General features: G+C 38.2%; 1 protein-coding gene across 6 annotated transcripts in view; it reads right to left on the reverse strand.

The window, feature by feature from the left end:
• Window positions 1-26,255, reverse strand: part of Sf3a1 (splicing factor 3a subunit 1) — a 125,684-nt gene that overhangs the window by 36,612 nt on the left and 62,817 nt on the right. For 5 of the 6 annotated variants that reach the window (XR_001847403.1, XM_017614861.1, XM_017614863.1 and 2 more), the window contains one exon: window positions 9,656-9,823. Coding sequence is in view for 5 of the 6 variants with exons in the window: in XM_017614861.1 (XP_017470350.1) it covers window positions 9,656-9,823 (168 nt within the window). In the remaining variant the exon portion in view is untranslated. Of the gene's footprint in view, window positions 1-8; window positions 57-9,655; window positions 9,824-26,255 lie in introns of those variants that run through there. The other variant, XM_017614864.1, reaches the window with a different exon arrangement.

Here is a 26,255-nt window from a genome sequence, read left to right on the forward strand (position 1 = left end):
TGATCCATCGGATGACGTAGAATCTACTCCAAACCAGGCTCAATCAAGACGCGAATCTGGAAAAGGAAACATCAAATCGGTTACAAATGTAAATTCTTACTACGAAAATATACGTAAAGGAGTTCTATTGGGAACAGCACGGGTTAACATACACTTCAATGGTGTACATTTTTCGGCTAGAGCGCTTATAGATTCTGGTTCTGAATCAACCTGCCATCAAAATGCTTGCGTGCCCAAGTTTCGGGTATCAATAATTCACTATCTGCGCAGGTAAACGAAGCGTCGCCATTCAATTGCGGTCGCCCACAGACCCTTTAATAAGCATAGATGCTGTTGTACTGGTTTTACCAAAACTAACAGGGGATCTACCGACTTGCCAAGTAAGCGCAATAACTCGGCAAGCATTTCCTGACTTGGTTCTGGCGGATAAAAGGTTCTTCATTAATGAATCAGTTGATCTCATTCTCGGAGGAGACATATATCCTCAGATCATTTTAGGCGGCATAAAAAATAAAGTATAAAATACGCTTCTCGCCCAAGAAACCGTGTTGGGATGGATTTTAGCTGGCTGTGCGGAACCTCGAGGCCATCCAAAAATATCATGTCCATTTACAATGAAGTTAATCTGGACAAGCAGTTGACCGCCTTTTGGGAATTAGTAGACATCCCAAAAAAAAGAAATCTCAATGAAGATGATATGTATTGCGAAGAGCTCTTCAAGGCAACAACTACTAGAAACGTTGACGGAAAATACGTTGTCTCTCTACCCTTCAAAAAGGAGTTTCCAAAAGCTTTGTGCCTAGGGCCTTCGCTGAAGAGCGCGTGTTCGCAGTTCTACCGGAGCGAGGCACGACTAGCGAAAAAACCTGTACTTTAAACAGAATATAACCACGTATTAACGGAATACGAAATGTTAGGACATATGTCGAAAGTAAACAACGTGTCGGTAAACGCAAGAGATTGTTATTTTTTACCGCATCACGCTGTCTTGAAGGAAGAAAGTACCACAACTAAGGTCTGAGTGGTGTTCAACGCCTCATGCCCTACCGCTAACGGCGTGAGTTTAAACGATGTTCTACTCCCAGGTCCAATACTTCAGGCCGATCCAACCATACTCGTCCTCCGCTGGAGATTGTACAAGTACGTCTTCAACAGTGAAATTGAAAACATGTATCGGCAAATTCGGGTAAAGGATAGCCAAACNTACTCGTCCTCCGCTGGAGATTGTACAAGTACGTCTTCAATAGTGAAATTGAAAACATGTATCGGCAAATTCGGGTAAAGGATAGCCAAACAAAATACCAACGAATAGATTTCCGCAACAGCCCAAAGAAGCCTCTCAGTTTTTACGAACTGACAACCGTAACCATCGGAATTAACTGTGCCATAAGGACATTACATCAAATCTCGGACGATGTGATGAGCTCTTATCCACTAGCATCTAACATTTTGAGGAAATGTATGTAGGTCGACGACGTACTGGCCGGTGGACATAGCATCGACTCTGCGATAAGAGCTCGAGACGAAATCTCCCAAGCGCTAAGCTCAGCGGGCTTTCCATTACGGAAATGGACTGCAAACTGCAGTGAAATCCTACTAGGAATACCAAAGCAAGGTCTTCTGAAAGAAGACTTTCTAAAGTTTGAAGATACCAGCACTGTAAAAGCTCTAGAAATCAGGTGGAATGTACACACAGACTATTTCTACTTTACTGCGAAACCTATAGAGAATCGCGACGCTATAACAAAATCAGCAATACTGTCAGCTATCGACAAACTGTTTGACCCCTTTTTTGGCTCGCGCCAGCTATAATCGTCGCCAAAATTATCATGCAGAGCATTTGGCTTGAAGGAACAGATTGGGACGAGACCGTGTCCCCACCAATTTTAGACCGCTGGCAAACCTTTATGAGGGATTATACAGAAATTAATAATATTCGCATACCCAGGTGGGTTCACTTTTCTCCGACAGACGACGTGGAAATCCACGGTTTCAGCGATGCATCGGGAAAAGCGTTTGCGGCAATGGTTTTCCTAAGGATAAAGACAAAGGAGAAAATCAGTATCAATTTACTCATGGCAAAAACAAGAGTGGCCCCCGTAAAGACAATTTCTTTGCCCAGATTTGAGCTCTGCGGTGCAGTACTACTAGCAGAAACCGTTGAAACAGTCATTGAAAACCTTAATCTTGTTCAGGTGAAAGTGAATCTTTGGACGGATTCAACGATAGTTTTAGCTTGGATGCGTATTCCTGGTCAACATTTGTTGCCCACAGGATAACAAAGCTTGTAGACAAGGTAGGAAACAAAAATTGGCGCCACGTGGATTCGGCCTCAAACCCAGCGGATCTAGCCAGCAGAGGACTCTCGGCTAGTAATCTAGTCAACAACTCCTTGTGGTGGCAGGGACCTTCTTGGTTACAAGAAGACTATTCGAGATGGCCAGCACAAGAATCGGACTATGACACAACCATTGACGGAAAAAGGGTGCATGTTCATGCAACAACAGAAGTAAACGACTTTAATGACATTCTCGATCGATTTTCTGATTTGACACGGGCTTTGAGAGTTATATCTTATATTATGAGATTTTATCAAAGAATCAATCTCGTTCAATTTCGTCCAACGAAATTAAAACAACGACCCAACGCTTAATAACAATTTGTCAAAAACAATATTACAGCGAAGAATATATACGGTTAAAATCTGGAAAATCCATCTACGGTAAAAGTGAAATCCTGCCTCTTAACCCGTTCATCGACAAATATGAGATTCTGAGGGCTGGTGGTCGTCTGAGCGCATCTTGGGATCTGTCCTACAATGAACGTCATCATACTATTCTTCCATATGGTTGTAGGTTGTCCCGTCTCTTTGTCCAGTTTATCCATGAAATTTCCGTGCACGGAGAAAACCAGCTGATGTTGCAACTCATCCGATCGCAGTATTGGATTCCCAGGGTGAAAAACTTGATACGGTCCGTCATACATAACTGCAAGGTTTGCACGATCCACAAGAAACGGTCGCAAACTGAACTTATGGGAAACCTTCCCAAAGAACGCACAACTTTTTCCCGAGCATTCACAAACACGGAGGGGATTTCGCCGGCCCGTTCGACATCAAGTACTACCGAGGGCCGAGGATGTCGCATGCCAAAAGGCTACGTTTGTCTTTTCGTCAGCTTCTCGACGAAAGCCATTCACCTTGAAGCTACCAGCGACCTTAGCACCGCGTCCTTTCTAGCCGCTTTCGCAAGATTTGTTGCTAGACGAGGATGTCCAAAAAATGTTGACTCTGACAATGGTACTAACTTTGTCGGAGCCTCACGATCTTTACGAGCGGAATTTAAAGCATTTTTAGCTGAGCCACGCAATAGCACCCTCAGTAAATATAGCCATCAAACCTGAGAGTGACATTTCATACCCGCTGCAGCCCCTCACATGGGCGGTTTGTGAGAAGCTGGAGTGAAAAGTTTCAAAACCCACTTTAAAAAGGTTGCGACCGACCACAAATATACTTTTGAAGAGTTCAGCACACTCTTATGCCGTATTGAGTCTTGTCTCAACCGCTTACCCCTAAATGAAAGTCCAGCCTCAATCGTAAATCGATGGAAGAAACTGAAGACCCTACACCAGACATTCTGTAGGAGATGGAAAATGGAATACCTCACCGAAATGCAGAAACCCATCAAGTGGAGACATCCACAAACCAACTTAAAGCTAGGAGACCTTATCGTCGTTAAAGAGGAAAACCTGCCACCGAACGAATGGAGATTGGGAAGAATAGTCAAGCTACACCCAGGTTCCGACAACCGAGTAAGAGTAGTCGACATCGAAACAGCTAAGGGAGAAATCAGAAGGTCAAGTGCAAAATTGGTCCTACTTCCGCCCAACAATGAGAACAGCACAACCTCGCAGTAAACTTCTTACCTACTCTTCATTCCACTTCACAAAAAAGCCCATCTATTCCACTTCTCTTCACCCTGCATCATCCTAAATCTCAAATCGCAAATAATGCAGCTACAGAGTTTCTAAATACAAATAATTTTGAAAGCGCATGGTTAAACATGCGTACCTATAGGAAGTTCTTTCGTTATAGCATAAGCATCATAACAATCGGCGAGTATATCAGTGAGATATATTAAAACAAAAAAAAAGGTGCTGGTTCTTACCAAGGAGCCCTGGATCGATCTGGTAACACGGAACCGACCATCTGAGATCTTTNTAGGAAGTTCTTTCGTTATAGCATAAGCATCATAACAATCGGCGAGTATATCAGTGAGATATATTAAAACAAAAAAAAAGGTGCTGGTTCTTACCCAGGAGCCCTGGATCGATCTGGTAACACGGAACCGACCATCTGAGATCTTTTATACGTTAAAATTTATAGAAATGGCGAAATTCCAAATTCACTGATTAGAACTGCAATGTTTAATAAGAGAGGAAATATGTACCTCCATAATATATGTATTTATATATAAGTAGTATATGTATAGGTGGAGTATTTTCATGGTTTCCTAGTAGTTATGCTTGTGTATATAAACCAAATTCCGATAGCGGGTCGCAAGTTTTCTACTAGTTTTGCGGTCACGATTATTGTCGTTTGAGATTGAAAACGAGAATGTGGGCGTGAGTTTGAGTTGTGAATTTTTAAATTATTACTTGTTGATACCCACGCAAGAACCACATTAACAAAAAAACCGATTTAATTTAACAAATATTTCTTTCAAGTATTTATACCTCTGTCCTTATAGCGCAGTCGATGAAGCCGTATTCAAAAGTAAACAACATCTGCTATTTTTATACGACATTCCTTTAATAATTAATTAACTCGGTTCACCAAATGGAATTCGAATTTATTATCACAATAGTTCAAATTTAAAACGGGCTGCATAAGCTTCCCTTCAAGTCAAATGAATTATCCGTTTATACTTGTTTTCTAACTGATGTGAGAAAAAAGCATCTGAAAACAAATTCAAGTCAATACACCTTTTAAGTTCAACGAGCTTTGAAATTTAGTTTATGCATCCGTTTTGAATTACATCGTACTGGGTCAAAGCGCTTTATGTGTCGGTATAAACAAGGTATGTATATATATTTGTTTATTTGTTTAATTATCTACCGGACACTGTCCTCACAGATAAGCAGGAAAAAAATAACACGTTATAAAAAATAGTCATAATATTTATACATACAGGATAACAACAACATATGTTTAAATTATTTCAAAATAAAATAATCATTGATATTAATTTTAAAACGTTCTCTACATGAGTAAAAGTCGACGTAATTACAAATAGAGTTACATACACAAATGGATTAGTGAATGGCTCTTTGCTAGCAAGTTTCGTTTTTCGCGTTGGTACGTAAAAAATTTATTTTTCTCTTAGAAGCCTCTCCGGCGCATAAAAAGGTATAATCGAAGGTAGTTCTGGGGAATCGATTTTGTTATCGCATATATCCTTGATGAAAAGGATACTACAAATTTTTCTCCTGTTAGCAAGGTATTGTAAATTCAGTATTCTGCATCTGAGTTCGTAAGATGGCATAGATTCATAAGAAAACATGCGTCGAAGGGCAAATTTAGTAAAACGCCTCTGAACTCTTTCTATGCGGTCAGAGTGAGTGACAAAATCTGAGTCCCAAATAATGCACGCGTATTCCCAGATAGATCTCACCAAGCATGTGTAAAGACTTTAAAGTGTGAGAGGATCTAAAAAGTCCTTTGAGTTACGTTTGAGAAAACCCAATTTAGAGTTTGCCGCACAGACTATATGTTCTCTGTGAAAATCGATGTTTAGTTTCGAGTCTAAGGGCCAATTTCACAATGCGTAGTTAACTCAGAATCGGGAGTTAACTACAGAATTTTGCACTGAAAATCTCTAGTTAACTGTCGAGTCTGAGTTAACTACGCACTGTGAAATTGGCCCTAAGTACACACCTAAATCCTTGACAGTGGTTACACGATTAAAGGGCTCGCCGTCGTTAAATGTGTAATTATACTTTATACAGGCATTTTTACGAGAAAATGTAATAATGTTGCATTTTGAGAAGTTTAAAGAAAGACCGTTGCAATTACACCAGCTTATCAGCACTGATATGTCTAACTGTAGTATAACACAGTCTTCTAGGTCTTTTACTCGATAGTATAGTTTTAAATCGTCGGCGTACATCAAACAGTTGGAACATTTCAAAGTTTGGATGATGTCATTTATAAATATTGAAAAAAGCAAGGGGCCTATATGACTACCCCGCGGAACCCCCGATGTGACAGTTATAGATTTAGACAGGTTGTTGCCAATTTTAACCACCAATTTTCTGTCTTCTAAGTAGGGCTCAAGCCATTTTAAAGCGTTGGAGTGAACTCCAAGCTTCTCGAGTTTAATAAGAAACAAAATATGGTTTAGGGCTGTCAAAAGCTTTTACAAAGTCCGTGTACAGAGTGTCCACTTGTTCACCCTTTTCCATCGCATTGACCACGAAATTTAGGAATATGGCAAGATTTGTATTGGTGGATCTGCCTGGGTAAAAACCGTGCTGCTGCGTAACAATATAACTCTTAAATGCTCCAAAGAGCTGGTTGTTTACAATTTTATCCAACAGCTTTGGAATGGTAGACAGTTTTACAATGGGGCGCTAGTTTTCAGCTAAATTTCGTAGGCCCGACTTATAAATTGGGGAGATAAATGACGTCTTCCACTCGCCAAGGAAGTCACCGCTTTCAAGGGGCTTACTGAAAATTTTGATAAGGGGCAGATAAAGAGAGATTGCACAACTTCTTAGAAACAAGGGCGGCAAAAGGTCATATCCTGCTCCTTTTGAAACATCTATGTAAGTCTAAAAGCGCTTCCAGAACTTGTTCTTCAGTGATAGCAAACTGTTCGATATTTGTACATTCCAGTAAAGTAGAGGTGTCAAACGACCCATAGAATCGAGCGAAAAGTTCACATGATTCTTGTGTTGTGGAAGCGATAGAGTCTCCAAAGGCCATGGATTTCGGGATGCCATTAACTTTACGTTTTGAGTTCAAAAACAACCAAAATAATTTAGGGTTAACTTTAATATTAGTCTCTAGTGAATTAATATATTTGTCGTGTACAAATTTTGATAAGCATTCAAATTCTTTTCTACGCTGGACAAACATTTTTTTTGTCATCGATGGAACCAGTTTCTCTAAATTTTTTTGTGCATTATTCCGCTGATTTTTCAGTCTTAGTATATCTTTCGTGTACCACGGAAAGGGCCGCAAAGTTTGCTTTAGCATAATTAAAGATATATTTGGGTTCGCTATGATCATTTTCGTACATATAGAATGAAAATTGGATTGCAATTGCTTTATTATGAACCGATTCACAGGTTAGAAGTATATCATATCTATAAATATTAAAGGCAATGTCATTATTTATAAATGCTAAATCTAGTATTCTGCTTAGGTCGCTTACAATGTCGTTAATTTGAATTAAGTCAAAAGAATATAATGTATCACAAAGCAAGTCTTCAATATCCCTTTTAGAGGTAAAATGAGTTAAAATGCCATCTTCAGAATTTTTTCCCCATTGAATAGAACCCCAATTAAAATCACCTATAATGCATGGCGTTTGATATTGTTGCAAAGAGTCCATAATAAGGCTAATATTATCAATATGTGACTTATATATGTCGTAACCATTATTAGGTGGGATGTAACTTACAATAAAAAAGATTTCATTAAAACTATCGCGATGCGTTTCATCCATATTAACAGCGACACAGATTTGCTCGATGTTATCGCCAGTATGAAAAAGTTCTACCTCATGACTAGGAAGGGAAGATGACACTGCAACCAATATGCCGCCACCTCTAGTTACTCCAGCCTGTAGTATTCGGTCTTTACGATAAACTTCATAGTAATCGTCCAAAAGCTCTGGGGATAGAAAATCTGTAGTTAGTCAGGTCTCAACAAGTATGATAATGTCGAATTCGTGTGTTGCAGCTGATTCGTACAGAGCATTTGTTTTCGTACGCAAACCGCCAACATTATGAAAATAGACAGAGAGCTTAGAATTTCTGACAAATGTATCCATCAGCGGTTTGCTTCCATCGGGGGCCTTTTTTGAAAAAAATCAAATGGGCGAATCTTGACTTCTTCTGGTCATAACTCCGAGTCTAATAGCTTATTGATGTAAGACGGTGGAATTCCGATTTTGAAATTAACCCGTAGATTCGCTTGGAGCATCTTTTTTTATTACCTTACAGCAGGATATAAGATTAGCATCGATATTTGCATGCCTAGCAAAATAAGCGGAAATGTCTTTAGTTTCAACGGAGGGTTTGAACGAGCTTAAGTGAAACCATTTGAGACGAACAGCAACATAAAGTTCGCAGTTAGCGTTGGAACCAACAACGGTGTGACGCGTTTTGTCATTTCCGTTTGACTTAGCATTTTTCTGACTGTTTGAACGATTTGAGCTTTTGTTGTTGTAGCCGGCCTTTTTGGCACGTAAGCGGGTAGGATCATCCTTACTGGCCGCAGTGTCAACAGCAGCAGCCGCAGTGTCAACAGCAGCAGCCGCAGCATCTACATATGATTGTAGAAAGCGATTGACTCCGGTTTCTGGGGGCGCAGAAGCATTCTCAATTACACCAGTGCCTTCGTTTAATACAAGAACAGCTTCATCGTCGACAGAAATTTTTGCAGGAGAGATATTTAACGGCGGAGCTTGCGTTGTTAGTGGACGTGATACGTTATTAGAGTTGCTGTTGTTTGCGACTTGAACATTCTTCGAACAAACAACATCACCAGAAGCATAATTTGCCCGTGAAGCATTGTAGGAAGGCGAGACAGCAGAAGCGACAGTTAAGTCATGCAAATTAGGAGAACGATGATTAAAGTTGTTATTGCATGCACTTAGGCAGACACTAGAGTTCGTTGAATTTGCGAAAATGCGATTGGCGGCATTAACATCTGTGTTTATACCCTTGGTGTTGTTGTTGGCAGGGTTATATATTGATTTATTAGTATTATCAACTTGGGTATATATATATATTGCTGGTAAACGTCAGATATTGTTTAATAGCTCGTTGAGGTATTTCCAAAAAAATTTGATAGTCAAAGTTATACCTTTAAAAATGAAAGCTGCAGATCGACCACAAAAGGAAAGGAATTGTCCTTCTTTATTTTGTTATTCAAATAAATAAACTCTTTATGGGATCACACATAGTTATGTACATTGGGTACAAACAAATGTTTGGAAGTACCCGGCAAACCAAAGTTCCCGAAATCTTAACAAAAATCTTTAATCATTTCTGTAGCGATTTTTTTTACGAAACTTCAAGGAGGGTTATGTGAACTCGTGAAGAGGTTTCTGTACGAAAAGTAAAGAGGATTCTGACGAAATTCTGCAAGAAATTCTTCACATAGCAGCATTATTTTCATTGCTTTACATAGGTGCGTATTCGCATGCTTCAGCTAAAATGAGCCAGCGGCAATTTTTACACAAGAATTACTAGGATTTTTTATCATGCCATTTTTGGTATAACAGCGACATTGTATATGACCATATGTATGTAAATTACTTATACCCAAATTCATAAAAAATAAAGAACACTTTAACTTATTTTTCACGAGCAAGGCCATTAGTAAATAACGAAATAAGAAAATTTAGATTTTTTAATTGCTCACATTTATACGGCTTGGGATCGATATGTGCCCGCTGATGATGGTGTTGTGTACTCTATTCTTTATGAGTTTTGATGTGGTTAATAAGTGGATTTTGCCGGCGCGAAGCTTTAGCGCAGATATTGCATGTAAACGGATAATCCAAACCGTGAAGCGTTCATAGCTGCGAATCTGAAAATGCATTTATTGAGTTGTTTCCACATAATTTAAACACATCGATCTTAAGGCAGAATTCGACTCACTCGTATTGCAAACTATGTTTAAGATTAAAAATTAGATTACATATTAACTTACTGCTATTATACTCAAAATACTATAAAATATATGACCAAGCCCATAATAAACAGCGTAACACCCATACCGGCCAAAATTACATATTTATCCTCCACAAAGCGTCGTTCTATTAACTTCATAGTGATTAGAAAGGCCTATGTGCTGCCGATAGCGTGAATTCGACGTTGGGCGCCCTTGAGAGTTTCTCGTTGGTTAACTAAACTGGACAGTATATTGCCTCAAGATGCAATCATATCAGTTGCGTGTGATGGTGCAAAAAATAGTCTATGTCAAGACCCGTTTCTGTTGCACCTGAATTGCTTGAAAAACGATGGCTTAATAGTTGTTCACGCTCAGAAAGCTGAATCAGACGATGTTGTCGCTTGTCCCTATAAATTTGCAGCGAACTCTGTCACATTTGAACTGGTCAATGCGCATTTTCGCACTTGGACTTTGAGAAGCGGGCCCTTAATACAGCAGAACATCTAAGCTAGGGATGCCCAAATCAGCACATATGTGTCGCGGGCGACTGCGCGTGCAAAGCTTTGCACAGCGGTGCTGGGCAAGCGCGGAAGAAAAAAGTTATCGGAAGGGGAAAACGAAGTCAACAGAATAGTGAGATTGTATGTGTGACAGTGATGGAAAATGAGTGTGCATTGTGCCATTTTCGGCCCTTTCGGAAGCAGCCGGCACCTTCAGCACAATCGATTGATTTTCGGCACTATTTTTGCGTAACTCAATGCAACTAATAAATATTTCTTTCGGATCCGCAATTAAAAATATTGTTTTTACATTTAATCGTATGTGCTTAAACTAATAAATGATAAAAACATAGAAACGCAAGCAGAAGAATCTCCCTTCCACATTCTGCATATGCGCTTAACATTTTTGTTTAAACAAATTTGTCGAAATTTCATCTCTAAAGCAATTAAATATCATTTAATATATCTTAATTTAAATAATCATTTTTAGTGGTGGGCGAGTCCGAGATGTTTAAATGATCGAGATAGTACATTCAATTCGCGTAAATTTTTGAGAACTTTTTTCGTTGAAGGTGTTGCACTTTTTTCCATACTGAAATTTGTGTACATCATTTATTATTGTCTAAGAAAAACTATAAAATAAAGCTTAATTTAAAATATTGGAATAAAAAGCAACAACGCTACACGCGCATTCATCCATATAACATAAAATGCGAACGTTCGTTATATGGAAGAAAGTGCGCAACACCGCAAACAGAAAAATTCAAAAAATCAATGGTATTTTCTAGACACTTCAAACTTGCACCTTATTATACTAGAATGAATGGGCTACAAAAATGTTAACCCAAAACATGTCTACAAATTCTGAACAAAAACTGTGAAAATTTGATGAAACTTTGTTGATTTTTTTCATTCTTTCAAGTTCCGATTTATTTGCAAGGTTTTTGTTTGATAATGAGCTACAATTTTATAAAAAGAATAATTCAAATTATTTAAAAAAATAAAATAAATACCGGGTGACCGTGTAATTTGGCAAAGATGAAGACAATGATGATAAAACATTAATACACTATATAGGTTAGTTCATATTAAATTACATAAAATGAGATCAGTACCGATAAAATGGAAATCCTCAATGGAAATTTTTAATTTCAACGCATGGAATTTACATACATTTTTTTACTTTCAACCACCGAATGGCTCAATTACTTCTATTTCTGCAGGGTCGCCATTAGGTAAATTGAATTTCCAAAGATTTTTTCAAAATAAATAGCGATAAGGGATATTTCACCCGCCGGCGATAAGAAATCACAATCACCATAACGCACATCACTAATATTACTGTTTACAACCACGTTTACATTCAAAATTACAATTCATAATTTCGTTTTGAAGCAAATATGAAATATAGGTATATCCATTTACTTAAATGTAAACGGATTAAGCATCAAAGTGCTAGAAGATATTTGAGCTTTTGGTACAAAAAGTATTTTTGATGTTGAAATTGTACTTAAAGTCGGCAAATTGTACTTTTGTGCATTTTAAAATTAATTGTACTGAAAAAAGTACAATTGTACTTAAAATATCAACACTGATTCACTGGCGCTGTACTTGCTGTAGCGATGCCAGATTTGAGCGTACCCACTTTTTTACCGATAATAACTCATGCGAGGGATTTGGGTATTGGGCATTTTACAAGCCTATAAGGAAGTATACATATCTGTGTTCGTATAGAATAGTATCTTATGTCGGAAGACTGGCTTTAGTATAATGAACCATTCGCAGCATACGATTGCGAAAGACTCACTGGCGCCGAGTCGTTGAAGAACTCTTGGAAAATAAACGTAAAGGAGGCAGTTGCGATGCTAGAAAGTCAATATTAGTATAAAGTCTCATAAAAAAATTCCTTGTGGTTTAAAGAATATAGGAAATGGTACATTTTACTAAAGCCAGCCTCCCGAAATAAGCTACTATTTCATACGAACACAAATATATTCGTCTACCAATAATGTTGATTATTTTAATTAAGTCCTAAGATAAGTTTGTGAATCTTGTCAGTGTTCAATGTAAGAACCAAAAATCAATACCCTCGCCAATTAGAACTTTTGCTTTAAAAGAAAAATATACATAGCGCATTTACTCAATACTTAGTCACTGTTTGAGCATTGATGTGCTCAGCTCACTGTTGCCAAGGTCGTGCATTTTGCACTAAATTTAGTGCTTTTGGGAAACCAAAAAGCCAAAATAATTAGAATTCAATGCTTGGTGCGGTATTTAGTGATGCTTTTTTAATGTAAGCACACTAAATTCATAGGTACATATGTACGTATGTATACACTATACACTAATATTCTACATTAAGATGGAATTCATTTACTGAATAAAATGTGAGGAATAGGTAAATTAAATATGTTTTGCGTTGTTATAAATGTATTGAAATTAATTTATTAATAAAAACGTGAGGAAATGGATATGTATATACCCTTTTTACTGAATCAAAAAAATTATTAAACATGATAATAAAAACTTGGCGCTTTTGTTTTGGAAAAATTGGCTTTTTCTGGTGGCCTTATGCCACACTGGCTCAGTTGTCGCAAAAGTACACATACATACAGGCATTTTTACTGAAAATAAGTGTGTAGTGGTTAATATTTATACGATGCCATCTCCGTACAGCTCACTTCACCTTGTCTAGCACGCTAGCGTGCGCGCAGTTTGCTCGTGACGTCGACTGCGTGCACCTCTGCTGTGCATCCCTAATCTAAGCGATCACAATTTGAATTCGCTGAATCTCATTTGCCACATCAGTCGTTTCAGAACCGCTTATTTGTGCTAATTTCTAGAAGTTCCGTTCAATTTCTTACAATACGAATCTGAAAATGAAATGAATGAATTAAATAACACTAATAAAATACTAATTACTACCAAACTTACCCCGTGCCAAATCCAGAATGAAATTTTCAGTCATTCAGGAAGTTATTGCAGTGTCAAAACTTTGACATACGGTATTAGCTCAAAGTTTGACATACGTGATTGGGCGAAATGCGAGCCTTCATAAATGTATGGCAAGCTGCACCAAGTGGTTGTCAGTTGCACAACTTGATAATAAACTACGACAAAAAAAAATGTATTTTGTGGTACATGCTGTACAGTGTTGCCAAGTTATTGTAGTGAGAAAGCGTCAGTTTGGTTGTCAAAAAGCGTCTTTTGCATGTTAAAATCGACAACATATAAAAAATTTTAATAAACAGAACCAGGAAGCCTTTCGGTTTTTTTTTCATTTATGCTAACTTCTGATTGCTGTACGTAAGAATACAAATTTTTACTCTTTTTTACGAATTTTTTTAAATTCGCATTTCCTTTAACGCAAATATTTTTAATTGGAACAAAATCACAGTTTAATCTTCATTTTTTTGTTCTCAAACTGCAACTTAACTATGTGCATTAAAAACTGTTCATACTTACTTAGTTTTCTATCTGGCAACACTGATGTTGTACTGTTTACTGGCTTAAAGTGAAAGTACATAACGTCCATTGCGTCACCGTCACCGTCACCGGCAGTTGTCAAAATAGCTGATTCGGTGCATTTGTATGAAGTAAGTTACATGAACAAGCTGACGGTGACGGTGCCGCACAAATTAGATCAACTCTCAATTTTGCTTATGCGTTTGCATCAACTGACAACTATTCAGTGTTTTGTTTACATGTTTGAACGTAAATTTTTTCAGTTTGTGAAAATTAGATCATGGAAAAACGAAATTTAAAAAAATTATGGAGCAAAACCTAATGGAAGAAGTGCAAAAGTAAAACGCAAATTTTGTAAAGATTAGCAGCGATTTTATGATTTTTCGGACGCTACGTCAAATGGATAGTGTGTAACTTGACGCATAAGCATCGTTGACGGTGATGGTGATGGTGACGGTGACGTTGTCGCAATGGATGTTATGTACTTTCACTTTTAGCCCGTTCTCGGACCCATAGTGAGGAAATTTTCTTACGCCGTGCCAGGCCAAGCAGTGAAACTCACCACAAAACCACAAATGGCACCTTTTACGAGATTACAAATTTCACGGTGGGTTCGGGGAAACAGTGATCGGACAATTTGTACTATGTAAAGGTCTGTTCGATGCAAAAGCAAATGGCAACAAATGTAATGAAATAAAATCTTATACCGATGGTCGCCTTCCACTGATCTCTTTTATACCCAAACACGAAACCTTACGCTCAAATTCATAGAAAATAAATAAGACTTTAACGGCTTTATAAACTGAAATTTTTTTATAAAAACGCCACTTTGTAGAGCTCTGTAAGTCTATTTATTTTTTAGGAGTAAGACCATTAGTCTATACTTAATACCGCACAAGTACGCGAAGACTGAAAGTCTAAATTGGCCCAGTTTTGTACCTCGTCAATCAAAACAAATTAAATAAAAAAACAAAATGTATATATATCTATATGTACATAAGTATATCACAAGTATATATAAAATGTGCTTTCACGAGACATACAGGCATACATATATTCGCACTTGCCACCCAACCCAAAACTAATAGTACGTAACTTTTCACACCTACGGGCATAACTACGAGACTCATTTACAGAATACCTAGTTTCTTGGCCAATCGCGCTCATGCGGATGAACGCGCTGATAAATTTACGGTTCTATGCCGGTTATGCGGCGGAGCGCATGGCATTCGACTATGCCCCCTTTACCGCGGCAAGGCGATCGAAGCAAGGTTGCGTGCAGTCCTGCTGCATAAATATTGCCCAAATTGCCTCTCGCCGTTCCACCGCCTCGACATGTGCAGCAGCAAGGATCGATTACACCGATGTCGCGAAAAGCAACACACCTGGCTCCATTGAGGCACTCTCTATTGACGTTACGCAGCAGACGAAGTCGTGGGCGCAGCAGGTCGAAGAGGAGGAGTTGGAGGGGTTAGAGAGAGATAGACTCTTCCCCACATGAGGGACAAAAGCGGAACTCTGGAACTGGCACACCCAGACTGTTAGACCAGTTACCACCACGCGCGGGCGACGCGGAAACTCGTTCTTTCCGCTCGCCAACGCGTACACACCAGAACTAGCGCGACGCGGAAGCTCCATCTTTCTGCTCAGAAACGCGTCAACAACACAACTGGCGACAACACAGCGGCGCGGAAACCAGTCCTTTCCGCCCGTCATCACGATCGCAACGCAAGCCAAAATGACGTGACGGCGAGGAAACTCGTACTTTCCGCTCGTCTAAGCGATCGTCTAGGCTACACAAATCAGCCCCATACCACAAAAACCGCACAAATGACAGCAACATTAATAGTCGTGCCTTAGTCGTGCTCCACCGACCGATTTCCGAACGGGCCGCCTAACGCAAAGCGCAATACCAACTCCGATTCGTGCGCTTGTCCCCATCGCGCCGACCGCGATATTGCGGATTGAAGCAAGGGGCCGCCTTCATTTGGTCCGCGCAATGATTGATCCTTGCGCAAAGAACTCATTGGTTGATTCGGAACTGGTGAGAGATCTCCAGCTGAAGAGCAACGGATCAGGACGTCTTCAGCGTTGCACGCTCGCCATGCGAGGAAGATACGGCAGCTCCGACCGGACTACGACACAAGCAGTCGTGCTGGACCACCATACACGCCTGAGTCCACCGTCGAACCTGGACCCTAAGGTTGCGGCTCCCTTCCAGTACATGCTATTGGCGGATCCGCAATTCTTTCGCGCGTCACCAATACGCCTCACACTAGGCCTCGATTTGCATGCGGAGATGATGGTGAACGGGACCACCCGTCTACTGTGGGTGGCCTGCTGGTCCAGGCGGCCATATACGGTCTTCGGGAGCCTGCCAACCATAAACGTAGAGATTAAGAAAATAAAACCACACATACACACACACCTTAAAATTGAAATAAAAAAGTGCATTGAAATTCCAACCACGTCTGTTTCAATTAACAATGTCCTTTTCTCCACAGCCTCAGATGAGCTGGTCGCGACGAAAGCGTGGGCGAATAAGCAGATCCGCGCAGTACAAAATCCGCGCTGCATATTTGAATACCATAAGACTTTCCTCACGTGCGTGTGACGGTTGAGACGCGACTCCTTTTTCTTACGGCTTGCTTACCGCAAGGGGGCCGGTATGTTTAGGTCCGCGACCTAATTATATTGCACCACCCTAATAAGCGTTTTGTCACTTGATGTAAGAGCACACAAACACATATATAAGTTACGGCTAACTTTCCAGCCGCTAACAATAAACCCCACTGTACGGTAACTTAGTTGAGGGGAAACTTAACGAAAGTTACTGTGCGGTGGGCTACATCCCTTTTCGTTTGTTAGCACTTTTTCACTTCTTAGAAGACAGCAAGGAGATCACGTCAGCTATCACACCACGTTCGGTAAGCCAACTCTTGTGTGCCAAGCTATTGAAACTCATCGATAATAACAAATAAAACGACCTTTAATTTCATTGCACTAAGACCACAGTTTCTTTTATTTATTCTTATTTTTCGTTACATTAACCTTACGCTGGTGCGCTCCATCTTTGTGACACGCCACCTGCGTACATACAAATTTTTCACTGTTTTATTATTGCGGCTATTCTCGACTGCATTCTAGGGAAGTAAAATGATCGTAAAAGCTGCAGTTTTTTTAGCGCGCACTGCGATGTGCATGCTTGTGTTCTTTTACGATTTCATTCTCTTGTTCGGCTTCGTCCGTTAGGTCAGGTAACATTTTCCGCGTGAATCCAATTTTATAGTTTCTGAAGTGTAGAGGGTATATTTCCGGTATTTTGCCGAGAATGTCCTCTTCTGTGTTTAAGCCGTTTACAACTGACGGATTCAGATATCGTTTTAAAATTTCAAATAATTTCTCTTGAGAATAGTAATTTTCAGTAACAGTATGTCTGTGATATGTTGGGAAAATTTTATTGAACCTGTATGAGGAAATTACACCGACATTTAGGAATATTTGATTATTAAAGGCGTTTATAGGTGCCTCCGTTATCGGTATTAAATTATGTTCGGAGCTTTCATCGCTATGCATGGTACCTGTCAATGAATTTATTTGGGGCCGTCGTGAGAGTGCATCAACGACCACATTTGCCTTTCCCGGTTTGTAATGCTTCAAGATGGCTTTCCATCTTTTCATTTTATTATTGTTGTTTTTTGTACTAAGCGCATACGTCAGTGGCTGGTGATCGGTAAAGATTTTAACCTTAGCCGACCCGTAAAGGTAGTTTCGTAAATTACATAAAGCCCAGATAATCGCCAACATTTCCTTTTCATTTGTGGCGTAATGTTCTTCTGTCTGTTGTTAACTGAAAATCTTGTGAATAGTCGGGATGTATGAGCATCACTTCCTCTGCAGTGAGAGATAATTTAATTTTTTTTAAAGGCTTTTATTGCGTTTTCATCTAGTGATATATGTCTTTTTGTTGAAACGCTTTTGATGAAGCGGCGATAATACCCTGAAAGTCCCAAGAAGGCACGAAGATCTTGAGGCCCTTGTCGGAAATAATAAATTCACTCTTATCTAACTGTATTTTTAAATTGGCGTTCTCTTCAGTCTAGAAAATGATTTTCATGTCATTGAAATGAGTTTCCTGGTCCTTGCTGAAGATGATAATATCATCCATATAAACATAACATCGCTTGCTTCAGCCCAAAAGGCAGTCGAGTAAACTCGTACTTACCGTTATTTATACAAAATGCTGTTCTTTCAATATCCGATTCTTTAAGTGGTATTTGGTGAAATCCACTTTTTAAATCGATTGTTGAAAAATATTTGTTTCACCGAGTTGTGCCAATGCATCTTTGATTTCGGGAATGGAATATTTGTCGGGCACTGTTACTAAATTTAACTTTCTATAGTCGACCACCATACGGTATTTCTTTTCTCCTGATGCGTCTAGTTTCTTGGGTACTACCCATACAGATGGTCGAATGATCCCATCGCGTAAGTAATCCTTTATTTGTTTGTCAACTTGTTCTTTTAAGCACATTGGATAAGGGTAACTTTTAGTATAAACTGGTCTGTCTGTGGTGGTGCGAATCTCGCCTTTTACTGTGGTAGTAAAAGTTAATTTTTCTTCGCGGTCGGTAAATAGCGTTTTGAAATTACTAACTTTTGCAGGTTTTCTTTTTGAATTTGGTTTAAATGATTGGAATATTTCCTCCTATAGAGGTTGCGAAAAATGGGTTGTCATTTCTAATGGGTTTCTTCACAAACTGGGGATGCACATAATTTTTGTTAGAGGCAGTGTCTGTTAATATTTTCATTATCTTCCATTGCTTGTTTTACATTCAATCTAAGGCAATGAAGAGTTATTCATTTTAAAAATGAATGTCTGTGAAGTCAATACTGCTACTTCGTTGTTATCCCTAACCGCTTCGTAGTCCTGGGTTTCAATATTATAATTACGCTGTCTCTTGTCAGTATAGAGCTGGGTTATCGCAGGTCTTTTACCCTAAGGCGTGTTGTTTAGCTTCGGTCGATTCATGTAATTTATATTTCGTGTTTGAGCACTTTGGTCTACCTCCATTGGCTCTGTTTTTTTTTTTGCTTAGGGCTAAGAGGACGAGGAGGTGGTACAGAATTGTTTCTAACATTATTAGGATTGTTATAATAGGTATACCCAAACCCAGAATTTAGAGTAGGGTTGGGATTTCTTGGATACAAATAGGGGCTCCCCTTAGTATTGGCATTAATTCGGTTATTAGGATTCCTAGGGGGAATCGCCGGATGTGTTGCGTTAGGATTATGAAGGTTTTTTGCTACTCCATGAGCATAATTAATCCTTAAGTATTGGTTCTCTAGTTTTTGACAAAGGTGTAAAGCTTGAGGGAGATCAACTGGTTCCCTCATTCCCAATAGTTTGGGTAAGTCTCCATTCCATTCAGAGCTTTATCTCGATATGTTTGGGTCATAATGCAGAGTGTTTCAAGACTCATTTCCATACAGGATATTTTGTTTCAAATAAGCGATAAATGTGAGTAAACACTCTGATAAAATTCTTGTGCAGTTAACCGTCCTTGTAAAAGTGAGTTCATTTGATATTCGAGAGTGCCGAGATATCGCTTATCAGCACAATGGAGCGTAAGACACTTGCAAATATACTTCCAATTTAGTGGTGTATTGTACGACTCCAATGCCGCATCCGCTTGTCCTGTAATTTTATTTCTTATTACGCTTTATATTCCGAAGTATTTTGGGGTACCGCAGATAGGTTCATAAATTTCCAAGAGCTTAATTCCCTTGGCTCACCATAAAATTCTCGAAGACTACTAACTACGTCGGGAATTTTGTCGAGTTCACCTATATTATTTCCGTTTGTCAAAGTAATGGTCTGATCTACTTCTATTGTTTGGGTTTTAACCGACTTCCAAAAAAGGAGGAGGTTATCAGTTCGTCGGAATATTTTTTCATTCTATTTTTTTAAATTTTTTTTTTATGTATGTTACCGCTTTCGATAATTATTTTTGCATCGGAAAGGTAGTGTCTCAGAGGTGGTCAAATACTAAACTGGTTAAGATCCAATCAGTGGATCATGAGATATATATATATACATTTTTTTTTATATATGAGAGTTGAAGTGGTTTTTTTGCTAAAAACTAATTGTCCCTTTGTCCTAATCTAGCGTCGACTAATCTATTTACGAGTTCTGTAATTTGGTTACTCATTTCCATAGATGCTTCTGCACTTGGTTCTGATTGATTACTTGTCAACACAGGAGGCCTTATCAAATTATTATTTGGCATTTTGCGATGTTTCTTTATGCTCTCCTTATTATGAACAATATATTTATGTTTATCTTGAAAAAATTTTTTGCAACCTCTTCAGGGAAGAGGGCCCTTTCTACTCCAGAGGGTCCGTATAAGGAGTCGTGGAACTAGGGTATTATTATAAGTTGAAGGATCTCTTGAGTGCTTCAACTTTGTTGTATTTTGTTATGATTTTACAGTCTGTTATTGCTGTTATCCAATTTTTCAATTCAAATTTATATTTGTGCCACACTGTTTGTGATATATTTTTTCACAATATTTTCCTTTGTAATAGTAAGAATTAAATTTAATTTTTCGCATGAAATTGTTTTTTCTCTATTTTTTCAATATTCCAATTATTATTACCTTTCGTCACTAAAATTCCCTATTATTAATTTTTAATTTTTTTTTTCAATATTCCAGTTATTATTACTTTTCGTCACTAACATTTCCTATTATTAAGTTTTCAATTTTCTTTTTCAATATTCCAATTATTATTTTTCGTCACTAAAATTCCTTATTACTAAATTTTCAACTTTCTTACGTTTAATTCATCGCTGCTCCTGGTGGAGTTATCCTTTTTGCTCTCGTCTGCGCAAGCGGGGGTCCTGTACAGAAGGCGATGGTCGACGACACTACAGGCTGGGTTCCTTTTGGATCCAGTAATTTCCACGGGGTGTTCTTGTAATTCGGCGGCTTCTTTAGGCGATCTGGCTACTTATCGGATTAGTGGCTTGCGTACGGAACGGCGGCTAATTGAGGCAAACTGACCGAGAACACGATTATTTTATTTACGCTTTAGCAAAGTTATTAGCGAATGGTACGGCAAATGCTTAAGGCGAACTGACCGATAAAAAAAATTATTTTTCCTTTACACACTATGGCACTATGCTCCTTTTAGGCAATTGGCCAAAATAACTTTATTTACTTTTATTAATTTTCGCGCTTACTGACTAAAGAGCTGCAAAATTCAACATTTTCTGTAAAAATACCCTTTTCAAAATTGCATGCATCGCTATGTCATGTCAACTCAAACAAGGTTTTATGCCATATCATTCCATCTCAAACATACTATTTTAGCATGTCGTTGCTACTCATGGTGAAATAATAACAAGGTGTTTTCAGTAGCGAAGTGTTTGTTGTAATTTTGACAAGATCGGCATGCTTATTTTCAGTGCTGCCGATCTTAATTTTTATAATGCTATTAGTTGGGAAATTGTATTTAAAATACTCCATTTTAGTATTTCATTTTATCGTGATTTTTAAAGAACTTGGTGTTTTCAGAACGATATTAATATTTAAAATTGCTGGATTTGTATAATTTTTGTCCTCAAAATATAAAATATAAAAGATATCGTAGTTATCAATGCAAAAAGACGTACACAAAAATCGTATGGAAAGGCGATTTTTCATATTAAATATCTTTTGCTGCATTGTCATAATATCGAGCCAAATGGACTACTGATACACTAGAATAGAGCGGCAGCATGGTTAAATTACGACTTCGCTTATATTATCGATATTTATGTGTTTTAATCTATATGTCAGCCGCTGTGGCGTAGTGGCAAGCAGTGCGCGCTCCACTCCGCAGCACTTGGGTTCAAGCCCTGGTCAAAGCAACATCGCAAAAAATATATAAAAAAGGTTTTTTCTTAACAGCGGTCATCCCTCGTCAGGAAATGGCAAACCTCCTAGTGTATTACTGCCATGAAAAACAGCTTCTCATAAAAATACAATCGCCGTTCGGAGTCGGCGTAAAACTGTAGGTCCCTCCGCTTTGTGTGACAACATCAAGGCGCACGCCACAAGTCGGAGGAGAAGCTCGGCCAAACACTAACATATGTGTAAGCGCCAATCTATTATTATTATTACTAATCTACTGTACTTTTTTATAACTTACAATATATGTGCAACCTGTGTGGAGCTTACGATACAAACATATATTCAGGCTTATAAGCCTGTAATTAAACACTTTTCTACATTTAATTTGAAATAGTACGCACGAACAGATTAAAAGTAGTAAATAATTAGTACTTTTTCTACTACTTTAAAATGTGTGACCGGAATAGACCTGCCGAAAAAAAGTGAGGTTAAGTTACTGACAACACCTTGTTATTATTACACCATGGTTGCTACTTATTTATTTATTTATTTGAAATGAAATATACATATAAATAATTATATTACACAAAAAGGCACTAGCTACTGAGGCTATCGGCCTGAGCTTATTCTAACAGATTTGATAAATATCTATAAAGTATCTTTAGAACGAAAATATTATAGGATATATATACATACGATAGTTAAATTTGGTATATAAGTTTCGTTTGATAAATAAAATCGTGTATTTTTTAATGTGGATTTTTTAAGTAAGTCTGAAGGTTTGTAATTTTGAAAAATATTTTTTCTGGCATTTGAGAATTTTGGACAACAATCCAGTATATGATTTATGGACAGTGTACAATGGCACCTCGAGCAGCTTGGACGAGGTTTCCCCAATAGCAAATATTCGTGAGTTGCTTTGGTATGCCCCAGTCGGCGCCTTGTGTATTTTTGATTGCTGAGCTGAAATTACTGACGGAAGGATAGACTTTCTGCGATCTGGGTTGATGACAGTGTATGCATGCTGATACTTGGACCAATTATCATCCATTTCTTTTGCGATGTGTAACTTCAAATAACGTGAAATATCNGATAAATATCTATAAAGTATCTTTAGAACGAAAATATTATAGGATATATATACATACGATAGTTAAATTTGGTATATAAGTTTCGTTTGATAAATAAAATCGTGTATTTTTTAATGTGGATTTTTTAAGTAAGTCTGAAGGTTTGTAATTTTGAAAAATATTTTTTCTGGCATTTGAGAATTTTGGACAACAATCCAGTATATGATTTATGGACAGTGTACAATGGCACCTCGAGCAGCTTGGACGAGGTTTCCCCAATAGCAAATATTCGTGAGTTGCTTTGGTATGCCCCAGTCGGCGCCTTGTGTATTTTTGATTGCTGAGCTGAAATTACTGACGGAAGGATAGACTTTCTGCGATCTGGGTTGATGACAGTGTATGCATGCTGATACTTGGACCAATTATCATCCATTTCTTTTGCGATGGGTAACTTCAAATAACGTGAAATATCCGCTTTTACGGTGATGTTGTTATAGATGCATGGTGAGCTACAGACATTTTTTGCTTCTATATCTGCACGTTCGTTGCCAAGTATACCACAATGTACTGGAACCCACATTAATTTAATTTTTGTTTTGAATTTATTGAGTTTGGTGCGCACAACTTCAATCAAGGGTTCTTTATTGCTTGAATTTTGTAGCGCGTTAAGTGAGGCTTTACTGTCCGTGCAAATAATGTATTTTCCTTTGGCGGTAGAAGCGTAGTTAGTCGCAAAGCGTATTGCAAGCATTTCTGCAGTAAAAATCGAGCTAAATGAAAAAAGGAGTCCTTTATTAATAAGTTCCCCTTTATCCGAGACAACCGCGAACGAGGTGTTTTCCTTATCTTTGGAGACATCTGTATATATGAATTTCCAGCCTTTCGAACACCATTGATTTTCAATGTCTAAGAACATAGGAGGAGTGTTTTGTTTGGAATAATCAAGTAGTCGGGTGATAAATATTTCTTCTGCTGAGCTCCATGGTGGAAGTTGCGGTGTTGTTGTAAGAATCGGTTTAAGGGGAATATCAATCTCTTTAGCAAATTCTGTTACTTTACAAATTGTTGAGGGCAGTCGTAGATTCCGAGCCCCTTTAACAGAACTTTTCATATCCTTGTTCATATCCTTATCAAACGGAAAATGTTTTGTTTGGCGCGATCTCTTAGTTCCGGAAGTCCTGCTTCGACCAACAGATTCTTTATGGGAGTAGTTGGAAAGGCTCGTAAACTTCTACGAATCGTTGAGTGGTATGGCGACAAGATGGGTGCGAACGTGCGCTGTGAACACTGTCCATAAATGGCTAATCCATAGTCAATTACAGATACTATTAAAGAATTTATAATGCTTATTAAACTAGTTTGCTGAACATTACTGTGTTTTGATGTAAGATATTTAATAAAGTTTAGTCTATTATTCAACTTTTTCTTAATATATTTACAATGTTCCTTAAATTTAAGAGTTTTATCAAAAGTTATACCTAAAATCTTCAAATTTGAAACGCTTTCGATTATGTGGTTTTTATACATTAAATTAAGGTTTTTGCATTGCTTTTCTTACAAATATGGAGCATATTAGTTTTTTGATAGCAAACACAAGCACCTGAGTTAAGCGCCCAATCAGATATGTCGTCGAGTATATCCATAAAGTTTTTTTTTTACAACATCAAGGTTGTTATTTTTCGAAAAGTAAGTACATCATCAGCGTATAATGAATATTCTACATTATATTTTTTGATAATGTTGCTTATCTCATCGAAGGCTATAATAAAGAAAATTACCGAAATAGGGGATCCATGTGCATTGTACAGGGATACCCTATCTGAAAAAGTATTATTTATTTTCTAAAAGTACGATTTCTTAAAAAACCTTTAATGAAATTAAAGATTTTCGTACCGATTCCCCATTTTCTGACCTGCCGAAGGACCTGTACTACTATTCTATCAAATGCTTTCTCAAAATCTAGACCAAGGACAGTTACATGATTCCGACTAGAAATAGCTGTTTTAACATAATGTTCGAAGTGTAAGAGTGCGTCAGAAGCGCCCTGTCCTGTTTTGGAAGCCATTTGGTTGTGACTAATATGCTTTTCTTTTAGAAGAAACCACATAATACGCTTAGCCATAATCTTTTCTAGCACCTTACTGAGGCATGTAGTAAAGAAATTGGCGGTAACTTTTAATATCGTCTTGCGGCTTATTTGGTTTTAAGATTGGTACAATATCGGCATTTTTCCAACTTTGTGGATAATTACCTGTTTCAAAAATGTTATTAAAGAGATTTAGCAGCCTGTTTTTAATGCGAACATATATATGTTAATATCTAATGAGATCCTGTCATATCCAGGGGTTTTACTCTTTAAAGAATGGAGGACTTCGTTTATCTCAAAAGATGTTATACATCCTTCAATTTGTTTTGCAGCTGCCGATGTATGTTGTGGGCGTTATATGTGTTATTTAAAACCATATTTTTCCCCGAAATGAAGTTTTGTCCAAAGTTTAAATCACTGGAATAGGCTGACCAAGTGGAAGAAATATATTTGGCTATTTCGTTAGAAGCAAGCAAGTTTGAATAGCCACGAGCTTGCTCTGTTTAAAGGACCCGGTTAAACGTTTGATATTTTGCCATATTTGCCTTGGGGTCGAGTTAGGGTTTATCGAAGTTGTTAATTGTTCAAAAGTACCCCTTTTGGCTTGTTTGGAATGATATCTAAAGGCCGCTTTTGAGTTTTATACGCGACGAGGTTATTTTCAGTTTGTTTATTTGTATATACCACCCACGCGTTTTGTTTTTCTTTTCTTAGTATTGCAATATTTTTATTCCACCAAGGCAGTGGTTGTTTTCTAGGGCAATTTTTTGATTGTGGTATGCTCAAGTGCGACGATTCCCCCAAGATTTTTCTTATGTTTGCTACATCTTTGTTTATATTAACCGAAATCGGATACTTGACAGATAAACCACTTCAGTCTTTCACACAATACGCTCGATAAGACCTTGTAACCTATGCTTAGAAGGCTGATCCCGCGGTAGTTGGCGCGAATGGCGGGGTCACCTTTCTTGTGGATTGGGCAGAGCACACTTAAATTCCAGTCATCGGGCATGCGTTCATCTGACCATATTCTGCACCAGAGTTGATGCAAGCACCTTATCAACTCCTCGTCGCCGTAGTTTAATAGCTCAGCTGGCAGGCTGTCAGCTCCAGCGGCTTTGTTGTTTTTCAGCCGCGTTATTGCTATACGTACCTCGTCATAGTCAGGCGGTGGAACGTCGACTCCGTCATCATCGACTGCGGGCTCGGGTTCTTCTTCTCCGCAGCTTTCCGTGCTGCTACCATTTAGTAGGGCGGAAAAGTGTTCCCCCCATAATTTAAGTACGCTCTGGACATCAGTTACTAGGTCGCCATTATTGTTCTTACAGGAGT

The sequence above is a fragment of the Rhagoletis zephyria genome, unplaced genomic scaffold (genome assembly GCF_001687245.7).
Source record: "Rhagoletis zephyria isolate East Lansing unplaced genomic scaffold, Rhagoletis_zephyria_1.1 Rzeph_scaffold_00913, whole genome shotgun sequence".
Taxonomy (NCBI): domain Eukaryota; kingdom Metazoa; phylum Arthropoda; class Insecta; order Diptera; family Tephritidae; genus Rhagoletis; species Rhagoletis zephyria.